The sequence below is a fragment of the Argopecten irradians genome, chromosome 14, assembly GCF_041381155.1.
Source record: "Argopecten irradians isolate NY chromosome 14, Ai_NY, whole genome shotgun sequence".
Taxonomy (NCBI): Eukaryota; Metazoa; Mollusca; class Bivalvia; order Pectinida; family Pectinidae; genus Argopecten; species Argopecten irradians.
In genome coordinates, this window is record NC_091147.1 from 4,367,060 (window position 1) to 4,386,889 (window position 19,830).

Sequence of the window (19,830 nt, forward strand, 5' to 3'; positions counted from 1 at the left end):
GGAGAATTGCCAGGGTTGGGAGCCCTAGTGTCAGTCCAATCTCAACATATAGCCGTTCATCACTTTCAAGTTACTCAGCTATCGATTTACCCATGCTACAGTCCCTTTCAAACATTATAATCAACATTTATTATGGTGCTTATCTATACATTCATTATTGAACTTACAAGCTTTTTTTAAAAATAGAAACTAAAGAAAAGAATACAAAATATATATCAGAACAAACACCAAAATCAGGAGAAGACTAAGATAGGATATCCCTGACGTCTTTTCCTTTTGACATTTAACATCTTTTTATCAATTAAATATTTGGATATTGAACTTGAATTAATAACAAACATATAATGAAGAACTTACTAATGAGACACTCATTGATCTCGGGGTTCCAATAAACATGTGATCCATTTTCACATTGGCACGTATTATTACCAGAGACAGACGGTAAACATTTAAGGTGCCCATGGAAACTGCAGCTGTCAGTGAAGTTGTCATCACAAGGACCGTTAAATGCTGATTCTAAAACAAAAACCATTTCTTATAAATACACCACGACGTAATTCACCCACCAACACGTGATCAATCATCACTGCAATGAACGTTAACAGATGAAATACTTTACCTTGATTTAACTGTGATTAATGAGCATCATCATTGCAAAAAGCAAAGTGCACCTACGAAAGGCCAATAGATTTCATTGTTTGTAGCTTTAAAGGTCAGCCTGAACATCTATTTTGTAGAAAAGACGTGTTAAATGACATTTAAAATTGTCAGTTCTATTTGATATATGTACCGTTAAGCCATCCTAATGACGATATTTTTCATCGACACAATTGCGATAATAAACCGCGAAGGCCATTAACAGACAATTTATTGCCTAATAAAATCGATAGAATACGGAAAATTCTCTGCATTAACTTACTTTTATATTATTTCAATATCTAAACAAAGCATGTCTTAATCAACCATCTTTAAAGGCGGCGTTTAAACGCGCCAACACGTATCCTAGTGTATATATCATCCATCTCCATTTTTCTTGTTTATATATCAAGGTATGTTGTCTGTTGTTTATTTTTTAATATTTGCAAAGTTAATTACGATTTCGATTAATATCTATGGCAATAAGAAGAGAATGTTTGTTAAAAATTTTCATCTAAATTTTTAAATGGCGAAAGAAAGAAAATCGAATCTGAAAGCATATACATTGTCATTGATATTACGTTTGTTTTAGTGATAGTTCATAGCCCCATTGTTTGAATGTTTGAATTATTTCTCTATTTTTTTTCATTATGTAACGTACTTGTTTACATATCAGATAGTATGATTTATACAGTGATATAGTTCCACATCCAGTGAAAAGTATACGTTTGACATTTCGATGACTAAAACGACTGTACCCTACCTTATTCACCAGACAAGTACTGATACAGCTTATGTTCATAAACGGTGTAAAACTATACATGTTTTCGTCTAAGATTGATACTTGATTCTTGATTTCAGCACTTCTCCTGCAAATGCAACTCTATGTCATATGCACCGATCTACGACTTATATTTAGATTGCACTGTGTAACAATATGTTTATACTAGACGAACTTACTGGGTTTACATGTGTGTACATTGGAGTCCCAGTACATGGTAGCGTCTCCCGGACACTGACAAGAGAACGTTCCAGTGTTATCTGTGGGCAGACATTGTAGTTCTGTGTCGTACAGACAACTCCGTTCTGTACCGGGTAGACAGTCTCCTCCGTGGTCAGCACCTGTCAATCATATCAATATAAGGTAATCTGGTAAAACATACTCATATTAACGTGTCTTTGTATACGACATTCTAATGACTCAAAAGGTAAGAGAATGTCAAAGAGATAAAGCATTTATTAAAACAATGCTTTTTTTGAAGGCAAGATCTAACAATGTTTTCCAATTTACTGTCAATCCAAACAAAATCAAAAAGTATGCCAAAGCCAAAGATTGTTCAATGTAAACTAAATTCATTTTTTTTCAAATATTTTCACCATTATGTTGAATTAATTTAATATCGGCCTAACTTAATCACGAACAAAACATCGGTTAAAACTTCCAAAATGTGAAGTTTGGTTTTATAGGAAAACGCACTTTGCTACAAAATTGCATATCAATTAATTTGATTATCAGGCTTACGTTTGGAGCAGACAGAATCATCGCTATCCCAGAAATATACAGTCGGGTTCTCACACTGACAGGTTTTAACATCATCGTGTGGTGAGTGCAGACATTTTAGTTGAGACTTATATTTACAACTTTCTGACAGATCGCAAACATCTCCAAATTCAGGACCTTAAAATAAACAAATATATTGATAAATGAAGGATGGTGTTTAAATATTTTAAAACAATCGCTGTGCACATATATAATATATTACCATAAAGAAAAACAAGACGTACCAAAGGCAATGAAATATAATAATGAGCCCCAACAACAAACCGAAAACAATAGAAAAATTACTGCTGATAGTTAGCACACTAACATATGCATGAGGTGCATCAATAGGAGCTGAGAAAATGTTAAACAACCAACAGAATGATTACAGATAAAGAGAAAGAAAAAGTGCAAGAAATGCAAACGTCTCAACTTCGTTTGATGTATCCGTTTGCGGCAGTGAATGACGTCATCACTTCTGTATTACTTACGTGTTTTACACACAAGGTCCACGGGGTCCCAGAACGTTAGAAATTCATCATTACACTGACAGTAACTCTCTCCGAATCCGTTCGATGGTTGGCATGACAGCTCAGGTGAGTAGAGACAGCTGTCTGGAAATTCTTCATCGCACATTTCACCATACTCTGGTCCTAAACATGAACATAACGAGTAAGAATTAAAGATTTAAAAAAGCTAATATATGGGATAGGACATTATAGGTAAGATTCAAAACCAAACAGACTTGTGTTTGTAAGATAAATATATATGTAATAGAGGAGTAAACATGTGAAAGTAAATGGAACATAATCCCAGTGAGTCGCTGCAAATAATTTTAAGATCATCATAAAGTCATAACGTCATTTATGTAATAAATGGAACATATTCGTTAAAATGAAATAAACCAAAAGTTAATGCTGTGTTACATGCACAAATTCAGAATAAATACTTCACATGTCATTGTGTGATATGTACCAGGTAGACTAAGGTCTACTTACTAGTGGTACAGACTTCAAACAGGCCATTCCAGTACAGCTGATCTTCGTCTGAACATCTACAGGTAAAATTATCAGATCCTTCCACCTTCTTACATTTTAACTCCGATGGAAACATGCAACTTTCTACGAAACTAGGCTTGCAGTCATCTCCGAAAGATGGTCCTGCAATAAAGGGGGTAACTTCAACAAGCGTTTTGCGATTGAATGAGCTATATATGATATAATGATGGAAATAGCATAAGAAATCATGTTTCTCATATGCTCTCTACGAATGACATATAATTGTTATTGATTAATATAAGTTTCGATAATTTAAAAAAATCTAAAATATTAGATTAGATATTACACTATTCTGTGTCTAGACTATGTGTATGTTTGAATGTAAATTATACATCAATATAAGTCAAAACTGTATATTTTGTAACTTACTCATAACACAGCGGTTCTGGGCAGAGTCCCAGAACTTCTTCTCCTCATCATCACACTGACATGTGTACTCCCCACTGGACTCTGACAGTAGACACATCAGTTCCTGGTTATGTTTACAGCTGTCGATGTAGTCTTTATGACAGCTGCCTCCATGTTCAGGTCCTTTGAAAGGTAACACAGTATTAACATTATCATATATAGTTTACCTGGCGCACAAATTGCGAGCACACAGAAGGACAATGCACCGATGACAGTAACGTTACATAACGTTCAAAAATAATTTTGATGGTTTATATTATAAGTGCCTGACCCCTGACCCCGGGATAGTATTTGTAAGTACATTTTAGTTGTCTCTGTGATGAATATGTAATCCTTCTTAAGATTGAAACGTGGATCACATGTTAATATATATTGTATCACATGAATGCGCCTGTATTATCTCAAAAATAAATGAAAATTCAACTTTACACAAAGTGAAGTTAGGATATCAATGTGAATCATCACGCCGGGATCTATATAAGAATTCGAACTGCAATGAGTAACTTAACATGATTTTGATTAATAAAAATACATACGCAATTTACATTCTGTTGTGTTTGGATTCCAGAAATGCGTCGTTTCATTCGCACACCTACATATATGTAGACCGGATACTTGAGATTCAAGACACTGAAGATGTGCAGTGTGTAAACAACTGTTGGTGACGTTGTTATTACAGCTGATGCCGTATTGGAATCCTATAAGGAAATCATTAAAGCTTACACCATTAACATCCCAACACAAGTTGAAAGGCTTGTACTTTACAGTGGCTACTGCTTCACTGCAGCAAATATTATTAACACCCGGTTTCATTGATAAAATGTTAAAAAAACCACATCATTGATTAGAAAATAATTGCCATAATGTGCAGGTATTAATATAGATTCACCATAAATATTACTTGTTATACTTTATTACTTATCATAATGATCACGTAGCAAAAATCGAAATATGATTATAGGTATCAGTGATAACATGCGACCTATATGCATCAGAAAAAAGTAAAACGTACAGTCTTCTATACGTGTAAATGACAATTTCCACGTGGTGATGCAGTACTTACGTTGACGACACATGCTGTGTTTGGGGTCCCAGTAGGTTTCATTGGAGTTTTCACACTGACACGTGTGGTAAGGGGAGGTAACTGATGGTAAACACTTCAACTCGTGATGGGGACGGCAGTTATCCGGGAGGTCGGGCTGGCATTGTTCATCATAGCCAGGTCCTAAACAAAAAGCAGTGTGACAAACACATAAAACGGGATACATGTATTTTATACTGGGATTTTATTTTTAGTTTTAATTCAAATAAGTCTTCATAGGAAACAAGTAACACTTCATGTTGGAAAGTATGTTAAATATTATGAACTTGTTACACAACTATTGAAACGTTTATGCGTGATGTTTCCATGTACAAACTGCCACCTTCATCAGACATAAAAATCAAGGAATAAAAAAAACATAAACGTTTTCCAACGATTAACAAATCGCTACATCTCCAAATGGCTTCGTGACACAACAATATTTACATTAAAAATACATGGAAAAAATAACCATTGTAGCAATAGGTGCATTGTGGGGCGCCTCTAATGTTATCTATACCTAATAACCACAATTAATAGATGATATAATGTGAATTGATGGATGGTTGTATATAAATAAAAATGTTTATGGTATAAGTAAGTGTCATATATCTAGTCACAGACATACCGAGTCGGCCTTACATAACTGATCATAATGTATCGTCATATCGTGATACACGTTAGTGTAATAAAATGTGATGGCCTACCTGTCTAGAATGTTTATGATAGATTTATCCAACAAACAAATAATAATCAGACAAAAACGATCGTTTCCCATTTTATGTGTATCGATGTGCATGTACAATTATATGAAATGCATCACATAATCTCAAAGAACCGAATTAAAGCAAGGCTAATTATACTAAACTGCATCCAATAATATGTACATTGCTTTCGTCCAATCAATACATTACGACGATTCATGGATATAAACATGTATTTCCGTGGCGATGTTCAATAATTAGATTCTGTGACTGTGCATTCAAATTAAAAGCCAATGATTTGTAGGAAACGTCATGCAGAAATCGTATCTACGTAGTTTCAAAGTATCCTTATAAAGTATAAGAACTTGAAACATGTCTAATTGCATTTCGTAATTAGATGAGTCCCGCCATATAAAGTGTTGCTTAAAATCATTAAAAGTATATCATTTTACAGTCTTTCCTTTGACCTCAAGAAATTTGTTATGTTATTTGTCATCTACTTGGAAATGGGATAATTTTGGGCGTTACTCACATATGCTTGAAATCCGTTATATGCTTGCACATGTTAGAATCATCAAGACTGATGATTTCATTTTAACAAATGAATTTCATTTGCTGGTTTAAGCCACCATCGCCTACCAAGCGATACCGACATACATCGATGATCCATTGGCCTCTTGACCCGCTTTTCCGGTGCCTGGGAAACCCGCGCGTCGATTGGCTGCGGTGAAAATCAACAGCACAATGAGAGCGCCCGTTACAAATCAACAGCATGGCTGTCTGAAAGCGAAAAAAGCGCTAAAATAAGCTGACTTACTGGGTTTACACTCTGCAGATACTGTGTCCCAGTACACACTGTCCTCCTCGCCACACCGACAGGTGTACGTCTCACCAGATAGGATACATTTGAGGTCAGGTTTGTACCGACAACTCTCGTAAAAATCCGGCTGGCAGTCCTCGTTATACCCGGCACCTATAGTATGATAAATATCAAGGAATGGAAGGCATAGCTATAGAGGTGTAGTTGAACTGTCGAATAAATAATCTGAGTGATACAATTAAAATTCGTTGCATCATCGATATATATCTCGTTTAAACAATCATGTGACATGAACTAAAATCGCAAAATAAAACAATGATAATAATAAAATTCAGACCATATTATGAACATTATATTCGTGAAGCATACTTGTGTGCTCTTTAAATTGTTGACGTTGTGGAGATTATTCGAAGACGTACTGATATTTTGGCACGCAAAAATAACCGACTATTCGGAATCATAACTACTGAATATTTATTGAACAACTGAATCTGACTTATTACAGGCAGCATATCAGCATGACATCATAATTACTCACGTGGTATACATCTTTTTTTATCCCAGAATTCCATTTCGTCACACTGGCATCTGTAATCTTCTGTAAGCTTTGTCTTAAGACACTTCAAGTTAGCCTCGATTGCACAGGATTCTGGGTCATCCGGCGTGCACCTGTTATTATGGCCTAGAGCTGAAAAGAAATTATATCAGAAATTACAATTCACACAAACAATATATTACAGCGTTAATGTGAACACGGGATTAAAGGCACGTACCAAAACATTAACCTGTCACAGAGATTATAAGGCTACATACAGACAAGATGTATGTTAGATACAGATGTGACTACTAGATTAAACACTTTACAGTACAAACGTCCATAATTATCAAACACGTTTACTTGTAAGACAGAAACATTACCATTACAGTTATTTTGACATGATTTAGTTAACGCTATAATCTACTGGTTTAGTAATACGTTAAATAGCATGCATGTGGTGTATCTACAACACAAACTATATAAGTCCGAGTAACATAATTTGTAATAGCAATCGTATGCAGGCACATCTGCAGAGCTACACAGCTTCACAAACACAACATTACAAATATATAGACATTTTGAAAAGAACAATACAATAACTCATATTGCATTATTTAGTTACATTATCAAATAAGATGATTGATTTTAGAAATCGTTCCACAATAATAATAATTTTGAGTCCTACTTCGTACGCAAATAAGTTCCCCAAGCTATACGTTACGTCGCGAAAATGGCACCGTGAAAAGATTTCTTCTTTTGAACTGTTATTTCGTTGGGAGATATCCCCTTTCTCTGGCAAGTATTACAGGTTTTTTTCCATCAAAGTAATTACCAAGACAAATGAAGACAGTAAAGTACAACGATTAAAATAAACAAAAATCTGAAATAGATACATTAAAATACAAAAAGGGTCGTGGAGATAAAACAACAATGAAAACAACAAAGACACACAAAACAATGCATATGTGTGTATGACCATCCTGACAGGCGAATACCACCAAGCCGTATCAGCACGCACAACCTTAGCGTGACCCAAGCCGTATCAGCACGCACAACCTTAGCGTGACCCGGTACCTCCGAGGTCGGCCAACTTTCCTCCGATTATGATCGTAAGCCAATATAAAGTTTGGTATGATCCATTAAAAACAACCATACACAATAATATTCTGTAATAGAAAGCTCTGATTGGTGAATTGTATCCAAAGCAAAATGTGGAAGTGGATGAAATCTAAACTAAGCTTACCTTCAGGTGAGTATCGTGTATATCTAGCAGAAGTATTGGTTGTGTGGATTTTTTAATAATTTGTTTTTGTGTGTGTTGTGTAATATCTGATTTATCAAAGAGGTTCATGATTAAGGTAAAATTAGATTATACAGAATGTATTTAAAAATCCAACCGACGGACGTGAAAGCTTCTCAGTGTAATATAATATTGTGTATTTTTGTGTCCTGTTGGAATAAATACATGTATACCCAACCATCCTAAAGATAGGAAACGTCACATATAATTTGTCCTACTTAAAATTTCATTTTCTTTAAAGTTTGATAAGATCTTAGTTGAATTATTTAAGATGCATCAAACGTATGAATATCTTTCAATTAATAATGTGCTTAATCATAGGCGGAACAAAGTTTGATGATATGTACATCCGTTGTATATTTCTTCCCAGTTATAAACAAAATAAAGACACAAACCGTATTGTCACCGTTATCTTTGTTTACCCATACACAACGAGAAAAATCCCATGCCATATTAAGCATATAAAAAACGGTAGCGGATATCCAGATTTTTGATGCTGGATGGAAGTGTTATTAGCTGTATGTATGATTTATAAAATTATGTTATGTGTTTATTATGTTCTGATATCATTCTCTCAATAAACATATTCATTAGTAAGAGGTAAGTCATCAGGTGTAGACGGTATGCATCTTTGCAAACGTGTAAAGCATAGAGTAAGCCATGTCTAATTGTGATGTAGCCGAAGTACTTACAATTGATGACATTTGAACCGGAAGTAATCGTATATGATGGAGTCGTGTTCAGCGTATCCGAAGATGCAGTGAATGTTTCCTGGTTGTTAACCATTGTCGCGTTTGTATCATTATCATTGACAGTCACAATAGTAGTCTGTATATCAACGGTAGTAGTCATGTTATCGTGAATCCCACTCCCAGTACGATATTTGACAGAATCCTTACTAGGAACATCCGATTCAACAACATAGATGCTAATCATAGTATGATTTAATGGTGACGCTTTTATATTTGATCTTCCTGAATGAGTTCCATTCGCTGACATAGACATAGACGTGTTCACATTTTGTACATCGGAAAAAATGGTAGTTCCATTTGTTGAAGTGTTCAGATTTGACACTCCTGAATGACTATCAGCTGCATTTGATGACGTATTGATTGAAATGTTCAGTTTCGACACGCTTGAATGACTATCAGTTCCATTTGTTGGTGTATCAATTGAATTGTTCACATTTGACACGCTTGAATGACTTTGAGTCCCGTTTGTTGACAAATAAATTGAATTGTTCAGATTTGCCACACTTGAATAACTATCAGTTCCATTTATTTGCGTATCAATTGAAGTGTTGAAATTTGACACGCTTGAATAACTATCAACTCCATTTGTTGATGTATCAATTGAAGTGTTTAAATTTGACACGCTTGAATAACTATCATTTCCATTTATTTGCGTATCAATTGAAGTGTTCTGATTTGACACGCTTGAATAACTAGTATTTCCATTAATTTGCGTATCAATTGAAGTGTTCAGATAATACACGCCTGGATGACTATCAGTTTCATTTGTTGACATATCAATTGAAGTGTTCAGATTTGATACGCTTGGATACTTATCAGTGTCATTTGATTTTGTATCATTTGAAGTGTTAAGATTTGACACGCTTGAATGCCTATCAGTTTCATTTGTTGACATATCAATTGAAGTGTTCAGATTTGATACGCTTGGATACTTATCAGTGTCATTTGATTTTGTATCAATTGAAGTGTTCAGATTTGACACGATTGAATAACTATCAGTTCCATTTGCTTGCGTATCAATTGAAATATTCAGATTTGATACGATTAAATAATTATCAGATCCATTTGTTGTTGTATCATTTGACGTGTCTAGATTTGACACGCTTGAATGCCTATCAGTTTCATTTGGTGACGTATCAATTAAAGAGTTCAAATTTGATGCGCTTGGATAACTATCAGTTTCATTTGATGTCGTATCAATTGAAGTGTTCAGATTTGACACGCTTGCATGACTATCAGTTGATGTACTATTTGATGAGTTCAGATTTGACATGCTTGAATAACTATCAGATCCTTTTGTGGACGTATTAATGGAAATGTTCAGATTTGACACGCTTGAAAGCCTATCATTTCCATTTAATTTTGTATCAATTGAAGTGTTCAGATTTGACACGCTTGAATAACTATCAATCCCTTTGGTGGGCGTATTAATTGCGATGCTCAGATTCGACACGCCTGATTGACTATCAGTTCCATTTATTGGCGTATCAATTGAAGTGCTCAGATTTGATACGACTGAATGACTATCAGTTGTATTTGTTGATGCATCAATTGAAGAGTTCAGATTCAACAGACTTGAATAACTATCAGTTCCATTTGATGACGTATTAATTGAAATGTTAAGATTTGACACGACTGGATGTCTATCAGTTCCATTTGGTGACGTTTTATGCCATGAGTTCAGATTTGACATGCTTGAATAATTCGATGAGTTCAGTTTTGACACGCTTGAATGACTCTCAGTTCCATTTGTTGGCGTATCAATTGAAGTGTTCAGATTTGACACGTTTCCATGACTATCAGATCTATTTGTTGGCGTATCAATTGAAGTGTTCAGATTTGACACGTTTCCATGACTATCAGATCTATTTGTTAACGTATCAATTGAAGTGTTCACATTTGACACACTTGAATAACTATCAGATCTATTTGGTGACTTTTCAATTGAAGTGTTAAGATTCGACACGCCTGGATTTCTTTCAGTTCCTTTTGTAGACGTATTTTTTGAAATGTTCAAATATGATACACCGGAATGACTAACATTTCCACTTGATGACGTGTCCGAAAAAGCCTTACCATCAGATACACTTGGATAACCAGTAGATTTATTGATTGTGGCATTCGTAGACGCCCAGAATTCATACTGAGAGTTTTCAGAAGTAATACTATCATTAGTATCTGTACTCATTAATATTTCATTGTCAGATATACGATCATTGTGTTCATGGACGGTCTGTGATAACAGTGATCCCTCTGTACTTATATCACGTGGTATGTAAGGTGTTCCTGTAGTGTTTGTGTGTTCTATGTAAGCGTTAGTGGCCTCAGCTGTCTGATTATAACTCTTGTTATTATACCTTTTACCATTGTTATAACTTGAAGCATTATCAGTAATCATTGGACCGTACTCACTTCTACCAGGCGTTGTGTTTAATTGATCACTGACGTTTGGTCTATAAGAGTTTTGATTATTTTGGTATCCGCCATTTTCTGTATCGATATTCCTGTGGTCGGCATTTGATTTTTGTATTCCATCACCTTTGCTAGTGTCACTGTTATTTCGACTTGTGTCTTTACTGATATCTAAATTGATAGCATCGCCTTGTCGATCAAATTTGTATCTATATTTATCTATGGATGTTTTATTATTACTACCCGTGAGTAACCAATCATCAAAGACATCATTGTCTGTTGAAATATTCATAAGTGAACCATCAGTTGAATAATTTCCTGGAAATGTGGAACCTTGAATTGACACATCAATGGAAAGCGAAAAAACATTCGATGATCCATTATTGTAATCTACGGAACCTTCAGTTGTTTTATAACTTGAAAATGTAGAATCATCAGTTGATCTATTTCCAGAGTGTGTAGAACTATCAGTTGATCCATTACCAGAATGTGTAGAATCATCAATTGATCCATTACAATTGATCCATTACCGGAATGTGTAGAATCATCCGTTGATCCATTACCGGAATGTGTAGAACCATCCGTTGATCCATTACCGGAATGTGTAGAATCATCAGTTGATCCATTACCGGAATGTGTAGAACCATCAGTTGATCCATTACCGGAATGTGTAGAACCATCAGTTGATCCATTACCAGAATGTGCAGAACCATCAGTTGATCCATTACCAGAATGTGTAGAACCATCAGTTGATCCATTACCAGAATGTGTAGAACCATCAGTTGATCCATTACCGGAATGTGTAGAACCATCAGTTGATCCATTACCGGAATGTGTAGAACCATCAGTTGATCCATTACCGGAATGTGTAGAACCATCAGTTGATCCATTACCGGAATGTGTAGAACCATCAGTTGATCCATTACCAGAATGTGTAGAACCATCAGTTGATCCATTACCAGAATGTGTAGAATCATCAGTTGATCCATTACCAGAATGTGTAGAACCATCAGTTGATCCATTACCAGAATGTGTAGAACCATCAGTTGATCCATTACCGGAATGTGTAGAACCATCAGTTGATCCATTACCAGAATGTGTAGAACCATCAGTTGATCCATTACCAGAATGTGTAGAACCATCAGTTGATCCATTACCAGAATGTGTAGAACCATCAGTTGATCCATTACCAGAATGTGTAGAACCATCAGTTGATCCATTACCAGAATGTGTAGAACCATCAGTTGATCCATTACCAGAATGTGTAGAACCATCAGTTGATCCATTACCAGAATGTGTAGAATCATCAGTTGATCCATTACCAGAATGTGTAGAACCATCAGTTGATCCATTACCAGAATGTGTAGAACCATCAGTTGATCCATTACCGGAATGTGTAGAACCATCAGTTGATCCATTACCAGAATGTGTAGAACCATCAGTTGATCCATTACCGGAATGTGTAGAACCATCAGTTGATCCATTACCGGAATGTGTAGAACCATCAGTTGATCCATTACCAGAATGTGTAGAACCATCAGTTGATCCATTACCAGAATGTGTAGAACCATCAGTTGATCCATTACCAGAATGTGTAGAACCATCAGTTGATCCATTACCAGAATGTGTAGAACCATCAGTTGATCCATTACCAGAATGTGTAGAACCATCAGTTGATCCATTACCAGAATGTGTAGAACCATCAGTTGATCCATTACCAGAATGTGTAGAACCATCAGTTGATCCATTACCAGAATGTGTAGAATCATCAGTTGATCCATTACCAGAATGTGTAGAACCATCAGTTGATCCATTACCAGAATGTGTAGAACCATCAGTTGATCCATTACCAGAATGTGTAGAACCATCAGTTGATCCATTACCAGAATGTGTAGAACCATCAGTTGATCCATTACCAGAATGTGTAGAACCATCAGTTGATCCATTACCAGAATGTGTAGAACCATCAGTTGATCCATTACCAGAATGTGTAGAACCATCAGTTGATCCATTACCAGAATGTGAGAACCATCAGTTGATCCATTACCAGAATGTGTAGAACCATCAGTTGATCCATTACCAGAATGTGTAGAACCATCAGTTGATCCATTACCAGAATGTGTAGAACCATCAGTTGATCCATTACCAGAATGTGTAGAACCATCAGTTGATCCATTACCAGAATGTGTAGAACCATCAGTTGATCCATTACCAGAATGTGTAGAACCATCAGTTGATCCATTACCAGAATGTGTAGAACCATCAGTTGATCCATTACCAGAATGTGTAGAACCATCAGTTGATCCATTACCAGAATGTGTAGAACCATCAGTTGATCCATTACCAGAATGTGTAGAACCATCAGTTGATCCATTACCAGAATGTGTAGAACCATCAGTTGATCCATTACCAGAATGTGTAGAACCATCAGTTGATCCATTACCAGAATGTGTAGAACCATCAGTTGATCCATTACCGGAATGTGTAGAACCATCAGTTGATCCATTACCAGATGTGATGTGTAGAACCATCAGTTGATCCATTACCAGAATGTGTAGAACCATCGTTGATCCATTACCAGAATGTGTAGAACCATCAGTTGATCCATTACCAGAATGTGTAGAACCATCAGTTGATCCATTACCAGAATGTGTAGAACCATCAGTTGATCCATTACCAGAATGTGTAGAACCATCAGTTGATCCATTACCAGAATGTGTAGAACCATCAGTTGATCCATTACCAGAATTGTGTAGAACCATCAGTTGATCCATTACCAGAATGTGTAGAACCATCAGTTGATCCATTACCAGAATGTGTAGAACCATCAGTTGATCCATTACCAGAATGTGTAGAACCATCAGTTGATCCATTACCAGAATGTGTAGAACCATCAGTTGATCCATTACCAGAATGTGTGTAGAATTCAGAACCATCGTTGATCCATTACCAGAATGTGTAGAACATCAGTTGATCCATTACCAGAATGTGTAGATCATCAGTTGATCCATTACCGGAATGTATAGAACCATCAGTTGATCCATTACCAGAATGTGTAGAACCATCAGTTGATCCATTACCAGAATGTGTAGAACCATCAGTTGATCCATTACCGGAATGTGTAGAACCATCAGTTGATCCATTACCAGAATGTGTAGAACCATCAGTTGATCCATTACCGGAATGTGTAGAACCATCAGTTGATCCATTACCAGAATGTGTAGAACCATCAGTTGATCCATTACCAGAATGTGTAGAACCATCAGTTGATCCATTACCAGAATGTGTAGAATCATCAGTTGATCCATTACCAGAATGTGTAGAACCATCACTTGATCCATTACCGGAATGTATAGAGCCATCAGTTGATCCATTACCGGCATCTGTAGAACCATCACTTGATCCATTACCAGAATGTGTAGAACCATCAGTTGATCCATTACCAGAATGTGTAGAACCATCAGTTGATCCATTACCAGAATGTGTAGAACCATCAGTTGATCCATTACCAGTATGTGTAGAACCATCAGTTGATCCATTACCAGTATGTGTAGAACCATCAGTTGATCCATTACCGAAATGTGTAGAACCATCAGTTGATCCATTACCAGAATGTGTAGAACCATCAGTTGATCCATTACCAGAATGTGTAGAACCATCAGTTGATCCATTACCAGAATGTGTAGAACCATCAGTTGATCCATTACCAGAATGTGTAGAACCATCAGTTGATCCATTACCGGAATGTGTAGAACCATCAGTTGATGTATTACCAGAATGTGTAGAACCATCAGTTGATCCATTACCAGAATGTGTAGAACCATTCAGTTGATCCATTACCAGAATGTGTAGAACCATCAGTTGATCCATTACCAGAATGTGTAGAACCATCAGTTGATCCATTACCGGAATGTGTAGAACCATCAGTTGATCCATTACCAGAATGTGTAGAACCATCAGTTGATCCATTACCAGAATGTGTAGAACCATCAGTTGATCCATTACCAGAATGTGTAGAACCATCAGTTGATCCATTACCGGAATGTGTAGAACCATCCGTTGATCCATTACCGGAATGTGTAGAACCATCAGTTGATCCATTACCAGAATGTGTAGAACCATCAGTTGATCCATTACCAGAATGTGTAGAACCATCAGTTGATCCATTACCAGAATGTGTAGAACCATCAGTTGATCCATTACCAGAATGTGTAGAACCATCAGTTGATCCATTACCGAATGTGTAGAACCATCAGTTGATCCATTACCAGAATGTGTAGAACCATCAGTTGATCCATTACCGGAATGTGTAGAACCATCAGTTGATCCATTACCATGAATGTGTAGAACCATCAGTTGATCCATTACCAGAATGTGTAGAACCATCAGTTGATCCATTACCAGAATGTGTAGAACCATCAGTTGATCCATTACCAGAATGTGTAGAACCATCAGTTGATCCATTACAGAATGTGTAGAACCATCAGTTGATCCATTACCAGAATGTGTAGAACCATCATATTGAATGTAAACATGAGTGATCATTACCAGAATGTGTAGAAGAGTTGATCCATGTTTATGTAGAACCATCAGTTGATCCATTACCAGAATGTGTAGAAACCATCAGTTGATCCATTACCAGAATGTGTAGAACCATCAGTTGATCCATTACCAGAATGTGTAGAACCATCAGTTGATCCATTACCAGAATGTGTAGAACCATCAGTTGATCCATTAACCAGAATGTGTAGAACCATCAGTTGATCCATTACCCAGAATGTGTAGAACCATCAGTTGATCATTCCAGAATGTGTAGAACCATCAGTTGATCATTACCAGAATGTGAACCATCAGTTTTGTTTACCAGAATGTGTAGAACCATCATTTGATCTATTACCAGAAATGTGTTCATGTTGATCTATTCCGAATGTGTAGAACCATCAGTTGATCCATTTCCAGAATGTGTAGAACCATCAGTTGATCCATACCAGAATGTGTAGAACCATCAGTTGATCCATATGTGTAGAACCATGTTCAGTTGATTCATGTCCCAGAATGTGTAGAACCATCAGAATGTTGATCAGTCATTTCCAGAATGTGTAGAACCATCAGTTGATCCATTCCGGAATGGTGTAGAACCATCAGTTGATCCATTACCATGAATGTGTAGAAATCATTGTTTGAACCAAGAATCAGTGGTATTACCATCAGAATGTTGATAGAAACATATCAGTAGGGTATTACCATCAGAATGTGTAGAACCATCAGTTGGTCTACCATCAGAATGTGTAGAACCATCAGTTGGTCTACCATCAGAATGTTTGAAACCATCTGATATCCATCAGAATGTGTAAGAACCATCAGTTGGTCGACCATCAGAATGTGTAGAACCATCAGTTGGTCTACATGTCAGAATGTTGTTGAATATCAGTTGGTCTACCATCAGAATGTGTAGAATTGTCAGTTGGTCTATCCATCAGAATGTTTAGAATCATCAGTTGGTCTTTCCATTCAGAATGTGTAGAACCATCAGTTTTGGTCTACCATCAGAATGTGTAGAACCATCAGTTGGTCTACCATCAGAATGTGTAGAACTATCGTTGGTCTACCATCAGAAATGTGAAGAAACCACCAGTTGGATCTCCATCAGAATGTTTGTAGAACCAATCTGTCAGTTGGTCTACCATCAGAATGTGTAGTAAATGTGTAGAACCATCAGTTGGTCTACCATCAGAATGTGTAGAACCATCGGTTGGTTTACCATCAGAATGTGTAGAACCATCAGTTGGTCTACCATCAGAATGTTTAGAACCATCAGCTGGTCTACTATCAGAATGTGTAGAACCATCAGTTGGTCTACCATCAGAATGTTTAGAACCTATCAGTTGGTCTTCCATCAGAATGTGTAGAACCATCAGTTGGTCTACATCAGAATGTGTAGAACCATCAGTTGGTCTACCATCAGAATGTGTAGAACCATCAGTTGGTCTACCATCAGAATGTGTAGAACCATCAGTTGGTCTCCCATCAGAATGTGTATTAACCATCAGTTGGTCTACTACCATCAGAATGTGGTAGAACCATCAGTTGGTCTACCATCAGAATGTGTAGAATCATCAGTACGAAGAGATGGTCCTTACCATCAGAATGTGCTTAGAACCATCAGTTGGTCTTAACATCAGAATGTGTAGAACCATCAGTTGGTCTTACCATCAGAATGTGTAGACCATCAGTTGGGTCTACCATCAGAATGTGTAGAACTATCATTGGTCATCAGTTATGTGTTGTGGTCTACCATCAGAATGTGTAGAACCTCTCAGTTGGTCTACCATCAGAATGTGTAGAACCATCATCAGTAGGTCTACTATCAGAATGTGTAGAACCATCAGTTGGTCTAGCATCAGAATGTGTAGAACCATCAGTTGGTCTACCATCAGAATGTGTAGAACCATCAGTTGGTCTACCATCAGAATGTGTAGATTCCATCAGTTGGTCTATACCATCAGAATGTTGTAGTAATGGCATCAGTTGGTCTTACCATCAGAATGTTTTAGAACCATCAGTTGGTCTAGCTTCAGAATGTGTAGAACCATCAGTTGGTCTACCATCAGAATGTGTAGAATCATTGGTTGGTCTACCATCAGAATGTGTAGAACCATCAGTTGGTCTTACCATGTAGAATGTGTAGAACAAAATCAGTTGGTCCATCTACCATCAGAAATGTGTAGAACCATCAGATTGGTCTACCATCAGAATGTGTTTTGAACCTATCAGTTGGTCTACCATCAGAATGTGTAGAAACCATCAGTTGGTCTACTACCATCAGAATGTGTTTAGAACCATGTTTGTCTTCCATGAATGTGTAGAATCATCAGTTGGTCTACCATCAGAATGTGTAGAACCATCAGTTGGTCTACCATCAGAATGTCTACCATGAATGTTTAGAACCATCAGTTGGTCTACCATCAGAATTGGTGGTCTACCATCAGAATGTGTAGAACCATCAGTTGGTCTACCATCAGAATGTGTAGAACCATCAGTTTGGTCTACCATCAGAATGTGTTGATTATCAGTTGGTTTCCATCAGAATGTGTAGAACCATCAGTTGGTCTTCCATCAGAATGTTGTAGAACCATCAGTTGGTCTACCATCAGAATGTGTAGAATTGTCAGTTGGTCTACCATCAGAATGTTGTAGAACCATCAGTTGGTCTTCCATCAGAATGTGTAGAACCATCAGTTGGTCTACCATCAGAATGTGTAGAACCATCAGTTGGTCTACCATCAGAATGTGTAGAACCATCAGTTGGTCTACCATCAGAATGTGTAGAACCATCAGTTGGTCTTCCATCAGAATGTGTAGAATTGTCAGTTGGTCTACCATCAGAATGTGTAGAACCATCAGTTGGTCTACCATCAGAATGTGTAGACCTATCAGTTGGTCTACCATCAGAATGTGTAGAACCATCAGTTGGTCTACCATCAGAATGTTTTAGAACTATCAGTTGGTCTTCCATCAGAATGTGAAGAACCATCAGTTGGATTCCCATCAGAATGTGTAGAATCACCAGTTGGTCTACTGTCAGAATGGTGTAGAACCTATCATTTGTGGTCTTCCATCAGAATGTGTAGAACCATCAGTTTGTCTACCATCAGAATGTTTAGAACCATCAGTTGGTCTACCATCAGAATGTGTAAGAACCATCGTTTGGTCTTAACCATCAGAATGTGTAGAATCACCAGTTGGTCTACTGTCAGAATGTGTAGAATCATCAGTTGGTATACCATCAGAATGTGTAGAACCATCAGTTGGTCTACCATCAGAATGTGTAGAACCATCAGTTGGTCTACCATCAGAATGTGTAGAACCATCAGTTGGTCTACCATCAGAATGTGTAGAATCATCAGTTGGTCTACCATCAGAATGTGTAGAACCATCAGTTGGTCTTCCATCAGAATGTGTAGAACCATCAGTTGGTCTACCATCAGAATGTGTAGAACCATCAGTTGGTCTACCATCAGAATGTTTTGACCTATCAGTTGGTCTTCCATCAGAATGTGTAGAATTGTCAGTTGGTCTACCATCAGAATGTGTAGAACCATCAGTTGGTCTTCCATCAGAATGTGTAGAACCATCAGCAGGTCTACCATCAGAATGTGTAGAATTGTCGGTTGGTCTACCATCAGAATGTGTAGAATCATCAGTTGGTCTACCATCAGAATGTGTAGAACCATCAGTTGGTCTACCATCAGAATGTGTAGAACCATCAGTTGGTCTACCATCAGAATGTGTAGAACCATCAGTTGGTCTACCATCAGAATGTGTAGAACCATCAGTTGGTCAGAGTTAGACATGTCTACCATCAGAATGTGTAGAACATCAGTAGTCTACCATCAGAATGTGTAGAAACCATCAGTTGGTCTACCATCAGAATGTGTAGAACCATTGTTGGTCTACTATCAGAATGTGTAGAACAATCAGTTGGTCTACCATCAGAATGTGTTGAACATCAGTTGGTCTACCATCAGAATGTGTAGAATTGTCAGTTGGTCTACCATCAGAATGTGTAGAACCATCAGTT

The 19,830-nt window shown here is 36.9% G+C and overlaps 1 protein-coding gene across 1 annotated transcript in view; it reads right to left on the minus strand.

Annotated features, from left to right (window-relative positions):
• The window catches only part of LOC138308119 (uncharacterized), a 62,329-nt gene extending 45,015 nt beyond the window's left edge, over positions 1 to 17,314 (minus strand). Inside the window, exons 1-13 of the mRNA XM_069249064.1 lie at positions 16,882 to 17,314; positions 14,528 to 14,632; positions 8,778 to 11,525; positions 6,786 to 6,935; positions 6,245 to 6,400; positions 4,706 to 4,867; positions 4,179 to 4,340; positions 3,604 to 3,765; positions 3,175 to 3,336; positions 2,668 to 2,829; positions 2,159 to 2,314; positions 1,597 to 1,758; positions 358 to 516 (exon numbers count right to left, since the gene is read on the minus strand). Of these exons, the coding sequence (XP_069105165.1) occupies positions 358 to 516; positions 1,597 to 1,758; positions 2,159 to 2,314; positions 2,668 to 2,829; positions 3,175 to 3,336; positions 3,604 to 3,765; positions 4,179 to 4,340; positions 4,706 to 4,867; positions 6,245 to 6,400; positions 6,786 to 6,935; positions 8,778 to 11,525; positions 14,528 to 14,632; positions 16,882 to 17,314 (4,879 nt within the window). The remainder of the gene's footprint in view (positions 1 to 357; positions 517 to 1,596; positions 1,759 to 2,158; positions 2,315 to 2,667; positions 2,830 to 3,174; positions 3,337 to 3,603; positions 3,766 to 4,178; positions 4,341 to 4,705; positions 4,868 to 6,244; positions 6,401 to 6,785; positions 6,936 to 8,777; positions 11,526 to 14,527; positions 14,633 to 16,881) is intronic.
• Positions 17,315 to 19,830: the final 2,516 nt, after the last annotated feature.